This window comes from Perca flavescens, chromosome 18, assembly GCF_004354835.1.
Source record: "Perca flavescens isolate YP-PL-M2 chromosome 18, PFLA_1.0, whole genome shotgun sequence".
Taxonomy (NCBI): domain Eukaryota; kingdom Metazoa; phylum Chordata; class Actinopteri; order Perciformes; family Percidae; genus Perca; species Perca flavescens.
The window spans coordinates 30,710,845-30,723,064 of record NC_041348.1 but is presented as its reverse complement, the minus strand read 5'-3'; the positions used below and the strand labels follow the sequence as shown (position 1 = coordinate 30,723,064).

At 39.0% G+C, this 12,220-nt stretch overlaps 1 protein-coding gene across 6 annotated transcripts in view; it reads left to right on the top strand.

Moving 5' to 3' along the window:
• The first annotated feature begins 7,344 nt into the window (after positions 1-7,344).
• The window catches only part of snx14 (sorting nexin 14), a 39,338-nt gene continuing 34,462 nt past the window's right edge, over positions 7,345-12,220 (top strand). For 4 of the 6 annotated variants that reach the window (XM_028604881.1, XM_028604879.1, XM_028604880.1 and 1 more), the window contains exons 1-5: positions 7,345-7,553; positions 7,767-7,923; positions 9,463-9,583; positions 10,507-10,580; positions 11,844-11,922. In XM_028604881.1, coding sequence (XP_028460682.1) covers positions 7,529-7,553; positions 7,767-7,923; positions 9,463-9,583; positions 10,507-10,580; positions 11,844-11,922 — 456 coding nt within the window. In that variant the 5' untranslated portion in view covers positions 7,345-7,528. Of the gene's footprint in view, positions 7,640-7,766; positions 7,924-9,462; positions 9,584-10,506; positions 10,581-11,843; positions 11,923-12,220 lie in introns of all 6 variants that reach the window. The other 2 variants (XM_028604877.1, XM_028604882.1) reach the window with 2 other exon arrangements.

Genomic DNA, 12,220 nt, shown 5'->3' with positions numbered 1-12,220 from the left:
TAGTGGACACTAACTGACACTGAACATTTGCCCGACAGGGTTACATTGCAGCCCCGGCCTGTCAGTGTTCACGCTTAATACTGGACCAGTTTCAAGGATTGTTGTTCCCATCAGTCAGTTACACACAAAAACATAGAAACATAGGGTCCAGGTTATCCTTTAAGCAGGTCCTGAAAAGTTTAGGAATCAAAGTAAACCTGATATGGGAAAAAGTTGTCATTGCAAAAGCACGATTATACATTTCTCATTCTATGTCACTGTAGACTGATTATCATGCCATATATGTGGTTGTGACATATTCTCTGTAGAGTAAACTGGTGTTAATTCATGTCTTTTCTGCTATCAGTGTACACATAATGGAAATCAAAATGTTAAGAATTTAAAGGAGCAAATCCATCCTAATGTACTCGAGCGTTGGGGGGAAATAACAGACTTTTGGTGAGCACATTTTGGTTTACAGCCGGTTTGTAATAATTTACCTGCAGATTGCTGTTAGAGATAAAGATTCACAAATTATTACCCACACAAACAGGGTCAGAAATCCCCCCCAAATAAAAAGAAATTGGCCGATATAACACAATCAAGGGGCTAAAGAAACTGTGTATGAAATGCCTCTAAATTTCAAACATCAGGGACAATAAACACCCCAAATTTCTTTTTTTTTTTTTTTTTTTTTTGCGACTTGCGATTTCGTAGCTTCTTTAAATTTCTCAGTAATTTTTAATCTGATTCTATTGAGTATCTGCCAGATGTATTAAAGCACGTGTGTCAAACTCAAGACACTCACAAACTTTGATCGGGCCTGATTTTTGTTTCTTAGCTGTTTTGGGGACTTTTTTTCTAAAGATTTGGCGGTATATTTGATGTGTTTGCCACTTTTTTGACACTTGTGCAGAATTTTCTGAAGTTTTTAACACAACATTTTTCGGGGGCTTTTTTTTTCAACATTTTTGTCACGTTTTCCGACATTGTTGCCACGATGGGACTTCTTCGATGAAATCAAAGCTTGTGAATAAATTACACGTCGGGCCCTCGGTGCGATTCTTTTTCCAGTGTGGCCTTAAAGCTGCTTACACACCACCCAGATGGCCAACCGTTGACAGAAAAGCCAGTCGAGATGATCAGTCTCCCCGTGTTGGTCCAGAAACTGCCACAGAACACACCAAAAAGACGAGACGTAATACGTCTCTATAACAGCAGGCGGCGCTAATCTGTATTGTTGCCCAAGAAATGAAAACCGGCAGCTGATTGGACGAACGCGTCACATGGGTTTGTTTTCTCCGGAAATTCAAAGCCAGACTGTCATGGCGGCTCGTTCAGAATACGATCTCATATTGGACTAAAATAGTTCACCGAAACGTGTTTCTGAAAACATTTGTTAATTTCAGATCAACAAAGGTCAGTTTAAAAGATTTTCGTCAGATTTTGAGAGACTCTAGTCACCTCATCCCGCTCGTCATTTCCGGGTGAGTCCCGACTGCCCTGCCGAACATGTCAGGTCGGCCAAAATGAACGTCGACAGCCCCCCAGACTGACGACAGCACGGGACACACCGAACAGACTCGAGTCACTGACCTCGCCAGACTGTCCAACGGCCGATAATCGGCTAAGTGTGTCCCGGCTATTAGAGAAGTTGAGTTTGACCCCCCTGTGTTAAAGGCATTTTAACCCTCATGTTGTCTTCCTGTCGACCTGCAACTTTGAGTTGGGTCAGGATTTAAAACTAAAATTGGTCGACACTTTTCCCGACGTTTTTGTCACTTTTTCCAAGTTTTTGTCAGGCTTTTTTTTTTTTTTTTTTTTTTTTTTTTTTTACATTTTGTCCATTTTTTTTTTCAATGTTCTTGTATAATTTTTTTTTTCTTCAAAATGCTATAAAATTGAATAAGATACCCTTTTCCCCCAATACATGCATACATGTCTTTTTCTACATTTATGCAGCTTTTTTCTGAAGATTTTGGCACTTTTTCTGTCATTTTTAACACTATTTCCGACAATGTTAATAAACTGTACATGTTTGGCCCTGAAGAGAAGTTGAGTTTAACACTCTTGTTCTAAATGTTTAAATTGGATTTCCTTAAACTTATAGACAGAAATTGTCAAATAAAACCGAAATATTAAGTCAGTTTAAGTCAACCCCCACACTAATTCCTTAAAAAAGCATCCTGAAACATGTTTTGAACAGTGCAGCAGATTAATTAATTAATAATAATAACATTTTTATAAATAGACCTTTTGCATGCAGAACAAATATCCTATTTATGACGTTTTTGTCGCTTTTTCCGAAGCTTTTGGCACTATTTGTCATTTTTTCTGAAGCCCTTTGCAACGTTTTTGTCACGTTTTCCGACGTTCTTGGCACATTTGACTTCCGAATGAAATCAAAGCATGTTAATAAAATCAAAGCATGTTAATAAACTGTACGTGTCACAAAATGTTTCAGAAAAATCCCCCAGAATGCAGGAAATGAAGGTTGAACTCAGTTATGCCCTCGATGCTCATTGGTGCGTTTTAAACACTGGAGTAGGGAATGTCCCTCTCTCCCTTTCCCTCTCTCTCCCTATCTCTGGCCCCCTCGCTCTCTCTCCCCCTCTTTACCTCTCGCCCCCTCGCTCTCTCTCCCCCTCTTTACCTCTCGCCCCCTCGCTCTCTCTCCCCCTCTTTACCTCTCGCCCCCTCGCTCTCTCTCCCCCTCTTTACCTCTCACGCCCCCTCGCTCTCTCTCCCCCCTCTTTACCTCTCGCCCCCTCGCTCTCTCTCCCCCTCTTTACCTCTCGCCCCCTCGCTCTCTCTCCCCCTCTTTACCTCTCGCCCCCTCGCTCTCTCTCTCCCTCTTTACCTCTCACTCCCTCTCTTTCCCTCTGCCACCCTCCCTCTCCCCCTCTCTCTTTCTCCCTCTCCCCCCTCTCTCTCGCCCCTCCCCCCCCAGGTTGAACCCAAAGTTCCTTCCTCGGTGCTCATTGCTGTGTTTTAAACACTGGAGTAATATATCCCAGATGGTTGGATTATTTAGTCCACATAATGTTCCAGTGTGTGGTCTTTATCGGAGGTTGGATTTCTCCTTTAAGCTCTTCTTGTTAAGCATCAGTTACTGTGTTGTATAGTCTTTCTGTTGTTGCCTTGTTGTGACTTATGCCATGAAACGCTGTCTCTTTGAATATGACTCATGTTTAGCAATCTTCCAGTTCAGAAAGCTGATTGTGCATCTTGTTTCTCTCGTTTTACCCGGTTTGTAAAAAAGAAAAAGAGCCAGATTGACTTTTGTTTTTCATACTAGTTTTGACTCTTGTTGGATCCCCAATTTTAAAGGGTCAAGAACTGTTTTTATTTTTTTGCTAACAAGTGTGTTTGCATTGTTGCAAATGAATTGTTTTATACTGTACAGTGAGGTGAGTTAAACCTATTTTTCTAATAAAGTTATTGACTTTGATTCGGGGTTTTGTGTTTTTATTGTCAAGCTAATGTCAAGTTCTTGTGAATATGTTCATATTAAAGATGCACCGATACCAGTATCTGCATCGCCTCCGATAGCGCCTAAAATGCTGGTATCGGGAAGTACTGGAGTTTATGCACCGATCCGATACCACGTAATAAAGCCATAAAGAAAATCTACGTTAAAGTAGTTTATTTTTCCGTTATAACTAGATAACCGATAATAAAATAAAGTTCTGTGGCATTTACTGCATGTGATTGTTTGTGTCCCAAAGAGTTTAACCTGAGCCAGACCGACAACAAAGATAGAAATCATATCACATCCATACAGAGATAGTAGTATACAGCTGTTATACATCATATCATCATACAGGGATAGTAGTATACAGCTGTTATACATCATATCACATCCATACAGAGATAGTAGTATACAGCTGTTATACATCATATCATCATACAGGGATAGTAGTATACAGCTGTTATACATCATATCACATCCATACAGAGATAGTAGTATACAGCTGTTATACATCATATCACATCCATACAGGGATAGTAGTATACAGCTGTTATACATCATATCACATCCATACAGAGATAGTAGTATACAGCTGTTATACATCATATCACATCCATACAGAGATAGTAGTATACAGCTGTTATACATCATATCACATCTATACAGGGATAGTAGTATACAGCTGTTATACATCATATCACATCCATACAGAGATAGTAGTATACAGCTGTTATACATCATATCACATCCATACAGAGATAGTAGTATACAGCTGTTATATATCATATCACATCTATACAGAGATAGTAGTATACAGCTGTTATATATCATATCACATCTATACAGATAGTAGTATACAGCTGTTATACATCATATCACATCTATACAGAGATAGTAGTATACAGCTGTTATACATCATATCACATCTATACAGAGATAGTAGTATACAGCTGTTATACATCATATCACATCTATACAGAGATAGTAGTATACAGCTGTTATATATCATATCACATCTATACAGAGATAGTAGTATACAGCTGTTATACATCATATCACATCCATACAGAGATAGTAGTATACAGCTGTTATACATCATATCACATCCATACAGGGATAGTAGTATACAGCTGTTAAATCATAATAAAATATATGACACACTGGTATGGGATCGGTACTCTCTATCGGCCGATACGCAAGTTCAGGTATCAGAATCGGTATCGGGAAGCAAAAAATGGTATCGGGCCATCTCTAGTTCATATGGTTTACATCATGGGCTCTGAAGCTTCATGAATGTTTTTCAGATTTCTATTTTAAAAAACGTACAGTAAAAATCTACACATTATAGAGTTCCTGAAATGTTTTAATAATGCACTTTTCTAATTAGTTTTACACCTTTTGGCTTTACTTTAACCCTCCTGTTGGTCAGATTTGACCAACTTTCAAAAAGTTTCTATATCAGAACTTTGTAGCCTGGCTGACACCAGACCCTTCTCAGCTGTAACTGAGAGTGGGGGGTCTGGGGGAAGCTTCATTCACAGCCCATTTCCAAAGGGGCACAATTGAATAGTCCTTCAACCAATCAGACCAACGATCTGGGTGACGTAGCGACATCAACGGGCTGCTGCGCTTCGGTAGCCGTTGTGTTGAATGTAAACAAGAAGCTTCTCGCCGTCGCTGCGCTATCGTCATCGTGTAAAGCCCGCCCTCAACGGTTGTGATTGGTTCCTCGATTTGGAAACATTGGAGAAGGCCTTGAATGGGCTCTCGGCCAGGCTGACTTGCAGAACAAATCTCAAATTTGCCTGAAGTTTGTCAGGGTTTACCCGGGCTAAGAAATTTGGGTTTCTTTCAACCAAATTGTCAGAAAAAAAAAAAAAAAAAAAAAAACGTGGATGGTTCCCTACAACGCACTTCACAAGTTAAATAAATCATCAGTTCATTACTTTCATTGAATTTGGGTGTTTTATTCACTTTTATAGCATTTGAAGGAAATTATTGATAAAAGAATGTTGGAAAAAGCTTCAAAAACGTCCCAAAAAAAATCACCAAACATCTGAAAAAGCAGCGGGAATTTCAGGAAACGCAACAAAAGTGTGGGGGGGGAAAAAAAATTTTCATTTTAAATTTTGACCCAGTGTTTATATTAAACTATCTTTTTTTTTTTTTTTTTTACATGTTTTAGGGATTTTTTTTCTAAAGATTTGGCACTATTTTTGTCTTGTTCTACATTAATGCAGCTTTTTCCAAAGATTTTGACACTTTTTTTTTTGCATTTTTAACACTATTTATGACATTTTTCTGATGCCTCTTTCAACATTTTTGTCACGTTTTCCAATTATTTATTTTTTTACAATTTTGCTGCTATTTTTCGACATTTGTGGGGGGTATTACACTTTTTTTAGATGTGTTTTTTTAAATATTTTTTTGTATGCCTTTTTAGATGTTTGGGGGGATTTTTTTTTCTAAAAAAATGGGTGCTATTTTTGATTTTTTTGTTGCTTTTTCTACATTTATGCAGCTCTTTCCGAAGATGTTGGCACTTTTTCTGTAATTTTTAACACTATTTCCGACAATGTTAATAAACTGTACATTTTTGGCCCTGAAGAGAAGTTGAGTTTAACACTCCTGTTTTAAATGTGTAAATTGGATTTCCTTAAACTTATAGACAAAAATTGTCAAATAAAACCGAAATATTAAGTCAGTTTAGGTTACTATTATTATCTCACTTCATTAAATCATACTGTCCCTTTAACATGAAGAGAAACTGTTTATTAAAACATCTACAGACAACACATTTAACACAAAGTGTCAAATGAAAGATATTTTACATTTGATTAATGACGTGGTCTCACGGATTAATATTTATTTGTAATTCTAGTCAGTGACGTGCGTTAAAAACTACCGGAAATTACGTTGTTTGGATTTAGGGTTGCCATGCCTGCTTAGTCAAATACACGTTTATGTCTCTCTGTGAGACCGTTTTATCAAACAAAATTGATGATTTTAAAATAAACACTAGCAAAGAGAGAGATGCTTAAATAGTTTAAATGAAGAAAATAAATCATTTCAAAATCAATTTTTTAATGGAAAAAATACCAAATACCTCTGATTGTAGCTTCTCCAATGTGATGATTTGCTGTTTTCCCCTTTAAAAAAATACACAATCTTTTATTTTTATTGGACAAAACAGGCAATATCCAAAGATGTTATGTGTATGATTGTAACTTTTCACTTTTTTTCTGACATTTTACAAATAATCAACCTATTAATCAAACATAACACTCATTCATTTTCATATTTCATTTCAATAGTTGCAGGCAGCCCTCAACTTAGTACACATTTAGTCTGTATAAAAATCATAAATCTACGGACATTTTCCTTGTATGTAACTCGTATAAATGAATTAAACAAGAAGAACAAAGAGATGAGATAAGATATCCTTTATCGTCCCAGAAAGGACATTAGTTTTGGACTCTGACTGATCCGCAGCTTTACAAAGACAACACAAAACACAGAAAATACACATCTCTCAACACATACCCTCATGCAATACACAACATGCTCTCATATATACGTTAGACGCTACCTAGCCTACGCTTTTCTTGGCCAGGTTGCCGTTGCAAATGAGAACCTGTTCTCAACAGCCTACCTGGTTAAATAAAGGTTAAATAAATAAATAAAAAGACAGGTACCTATATAGTAAGCACATTAACTTCTCCTTTCAGTGCAGTTTTTAATTCACACAATGCACTGACATAATGCACAAACTAAATAGCCTACGTATTGCACAACTAACATATCGCATAACCCCAATAGCCTACGTATTGCACAGAAGTCGGTATTTAAACCGCCTACTGGCCCTTTAACAAATCGCGACTAATTTACGTGCGTCTTTTGACGGACCTGGCAACCCTGCGTCGGATTAGAAAACATTCAATCTGTCAGGGAAGTCGCTCGGGACTTTCAATAAAAAAGAAGGATAACATGAAGTAAAAACTTTGGAAACTTGAGTTTGGGACTATAGTCTGGCCAACAGACGAAGACTGTGCTTGTGGATACAATGTGGCGTTTTATATGAAGAGGTGTTCCGGTAGTTTTTGTAAGTCTGCCTTTTAAAAAAAAAAAAAACTAACGTCAACTGTTAAGCTAAGCTAAGTCAGCTAACTTTGGCTAGCTGTCGTCGACGTAAGTTTAAATTTACATTTTAAACGCGTAACCTCTTAACTTTAATTCGGTATTATCAATTAAAACAGACATAAACAACCATTTGTAGTGTTAGGTTGTTATATGAAATGTCTGTGTGTGTCAACAGGCGCCCTTTGGAAAGAAAGGATGGCCGGTATTTTAACGTATTTGGAGACTTTGAAACGGAGACTGAAGGTTGACGTCCTGAGAGAAGCTGGACGTCAGTATCCACTCATGTGCTTTCTGCTGCTGTCTATGTTCGCGCTGACTGTGCTGCTCAACAGGTAAAAAACATAAAAACAAACCAGTTTTTCCAGGGCTGGAGAGTGTCCTATTATCTCTAAACACTGAGTGAGTGAGTCATGTGATGTCTGCTGCTGTAGTCTTATCAGGGACCTTCTCAGTGGAGTCCCATTGCTAGGCGACAGCCTGGACCCTGAAGGGTAACTGCCGTATTTAGCGACATGGGCGAAACAAGCTACAATGGAAGTTAATAGGGCAATTGTGCAGCTTGTATTTACGTTAACAAAATTATTTGTTTTGCCACTGACAGGACCAGATTAATATTTTAAATGTCTGACAACATTATGGAAAGGATTTCTAAGGAGGTCGACCTTAAAAACATAAAAACATCCGCGAAATCTCGTTCTCTAAACCCACCAGACTCCATGTAAATAAACAGTAATTTAAGCATCGTGAAATAAACTTAATTCAAAGTCGACAGAAACAAAATAAAACTATGAAAATGCGTTTTGGGTCGTCTTTCTACCTTTCCAACCATTACTACTCTATTTTATGTTGAAATAAACACATAGTTTACCGATTTTCATGTGGAAATATGTTGGTTCTTTACACGCTAAAAGTACTGCTTTCTAGCTCTAGTTTTGGGAGGTGAAACAAAAAGTGAAATTTCAATTGAATCAGTTTTTCCCAAATCTAAAACCGAGTCTTTGGCTTCTCTGGGGGGGTAATCATGTCTAAATACAGTTGGTTTTGGACCTGGACCTGGTCCAATGCAGCCTAGAGCAGTGACATTTTTGTTGTTGTTGCATTTTCACAAATATAATAAAGTTGTCCCAAATCTAAAACTGTGTTTTCTGGGGTAATGTAGTCCAGATTGTAAAAGTTCACTTAGTTTTTTATCCTGACCTGGTCTAGATGTGATAGAAGCAGACTAAATTGACTCTTCAGTTGCAGTGCAAGTGCAGGCTATAAAACCAAACAAAATCCAAAATTTACTTTTGTCTAAGTCTACATATAAACTGCTAAGTTTTGGTTTTTAAGCGTCTGAATGAGAGGGGGAAACACCAGAGCAGGGGGAATGACAGGGGGAAACACCAGAGCAGGGGGAATGATAGGGGGAAACGTAGCAGAAGATATTTGTTTTTAACCAAAACGCAGCAATGTGAATATATCTTAAGATCAAGAGAAGCTAGGAACCTGAGAATGTGTAGCATTTTCCGCGTCACTATTTTGGCATTTTCAAAAACAAGAGATGTTATGTGGCTCTTAGGAAGAGACTTTGTGAGTTACAACTTTATCTAAAAGTCAAATACAAACACAGAGAGGAGCCATACATTTAACACTGATACTTATTTATCTTATTTTTATTTTTTTAAGATTATTTTTTGGGCTTTTCTGCATTTTATATTTTGAAAGGACAGCTAGGTAAGAAAGGGGGGAGAGAGACAGGGGGAAGACATGCAGGAAATTGTCACAGGTCGGATTCGAACCCTGGACCTCTGCGTCGAAGCATAAACCTCTCTGTATATGTTTTGTTACTTTACATTTGTTTTTAATGCTGTTTAATACTCTCCCTCCAGGTATATCCACATCCTGATGGTCTTCTGGTCGTTCCTGGCTGGTGTCGTCACTTTCTATTGCTCTCTCAGACCGGAGTCCCTTGTCCCGAATATCTTCTTCACCGTGAAGCCGAGGAAGAAAGTAAGTCAGACATCCGGCACATTTGGCTGCGACGTACGTGAAGCCTGTTTGATATCCATTTTTGGAGCAGTGTTGTGTTTGCACACACAGATCAAGTGTGGAGTCTCAGGGTTTGCCCCAGTGTTATGTAAGCCCAGTGGCCCATCGGGCCTAAGTAGCCCCCCACCTTGTCTATATCCACGATTTTCCACTTCCGGGATTGCTCCGTTGCTGCCGGAAGATTTGTCGGTTGTCCCTCTTTTTCGGCCGGATGTCCGTCACCTTCCTCTTCCTTTGTGTTGGCGTTCTAACCTCCGGTGGATTTGTGAGGACTATGGTTAACTGCTCCTCAGATCTCTGCAGGGTAAATCCAGACAGCTAGCTAGACTATTTGTCCAATCAGAGTTTTCTGTTGCACGACTAAAACTACTTTTGAACGTACACATGTTCCACCAAAACAAGTTCCTTCCCGAGACTATTTAGCAGAGGCAATGCCAGACTTCCCTCCATCAGGCCTACATCTCTGGGATTTTATTTTAATGTATTTTTAAGAATTTTTTTGAAACTACAGTTACAGCGGTGCCGCTCTGAACCGTAGACATAGTCATATTTTCAAATCTCAGGTTATCTTTTAGCACTGACCTGATGTACGGCCCTATGGAATCTGTTTTAAAGCTTTTTTAAATTCTCGATCGGGCGATTCTGTTAGCACAGAAACTAGTGGGCTCTACATTAAAGCCGCCCTCAGTCTGGGACCAGCCCCCAGCCGGGGCCCTCATTGAAAAAAGGCTGTTGTTTAGTAAATCTATCGCTGGTGACACTTGCTTATCGGTCTGGTGACACTTGCCACCAGACCAAACAACTTTTCTGGGGAAACCCCTGAGTTTAAAGTGTGTGATATAACAGATTAAGGATATGCGTGGATCTTTTTCTTCCTCCTACAGCAGCAGGAGCAGGAGTTGTTTCCTCTGGGCCACAGCTGTGCCGTCTGTGGGAAGATCAAGTGCAGCCGTCACCGGTACGTTAAAATTAGCTCTGATCGATGTGTTAAAGCACTGGTTCCCAAGCTTTTTTCATTAATGTTCCCCCTTTGAAAAGTTCTTTAAGCCATAAGCGCAAATAATTTTTGGTAGAACAAAAAAAGTCTCTATAAAGATGAAGAATGCAGCGATGTCAGCGATAGATTTACTAAACAACAGCCTTGGACCTGGAACACATTTAGATGATGATGAAAAAAGGAGAGAAAAACTTGGAAAAAGAAGGAAGGAAGGCAAAAATAGGTCAAAAATAATAATAAAAACTTCGAAAAAAAAACACAGTAGAAAGAAGGAAGGGTGAACAAAAACACTAGGGTGACAAAAAGTGACAAAAAATTCAAATAAGCGACAAACTTCCAAAAAAGAGACAAAAACTTTGAAGAAAAAAAGACAGTAGAAAAACGTAAGAAAGAAAGGCCAGAATAGGTCAAACCAAGAGACTAGACCTTCAACAAAAAGGTGACAACCTCCAAAAACTTTGAAAAAAAGCGACAGACTTGAAGGGAAAAAAAAGTAACTACAGCCTTTAAGTGAAAAACATTTTGCACGTACCCCCTGCAGTCCTCCAAAGTACCCCTAGGTGGACACGTACCTCCTGCAGTCCTCCAAAGTACCCCTAGGGGGACAGTTACCCCCTGCAGTCCTCCAAAGTACCCCTAGGTGGACACGTACCCCCTGCAGTCCTCCAAAGTACCCCTAGGGGGACAGTTACCCCCTGCAGTCCTCCAAAGTACCCATATGGGGACAGTTACCCCCTGCAGTCCTCCAAAGTACCCCTAGGTGGACACGTACCCCCTGCAGTCCTCCAAAGTACCCCTAGGTGGACACGTACCCCCTGCAGTCCTCCAAAGTACCCATATGGGGACAGTTACCCCCTGCAGTCCTCCAGAGTACCCCTAGGGGGACAGTTACCCCCTGCAGTCCTCCAGAGTACCCCTAGGGGGACACGTACCCCGATTTGGTAACCACTGTGTTAAAGAACTGAGTAAAGGTGGTTTAAACCATGACCTCTGTTCTCCTCGAAACAGTTAAATGTTTTTATCAGAATCAGCTTTAATGGTCAAGTAAGTGTGAACAAAGGAAAGAGATTTGACTCTGGATTTTTGTCGCTCTCAAAGTACATACACAGAAATACATACGGCTAAAAAGTGACCATGAATCACAAGGCTGCTGGTCTTCTCCAACAACAGTTTTATCATAATCTCTGTTTTTTTCTGTCTCCATAATGTTTGGCTTCTTTCCAGGCCGACGCTGCTGCTTGAAAACTATCAGCCATGGCTGGACCTGAAGGTTCATTCAAAGGTGGACGCTTCAATAGCAGAGGTACCTCAGAGGATGGATACATATCCATGGTTTTATCCTGAAACATATTTTCTTTTTTTTATTTAGAAAAATGTGGATATTATACTGACAATATAACTTAGAAGCATACTTTTAATCTTTTTTCATTTATCTGTTTATCTTCTGACATTTACTTACAAAGTCACATATTCATTTTGGTTATGTGTGTCTGTAAAATTGTAATTAAACTCTTGACATTTATGAATTGTCATCACGTAGGCTATGTTCACACTTGGCGTCTTTTTTTGACATGAAAAAGTTGACTATAGGGAGCTTCTGT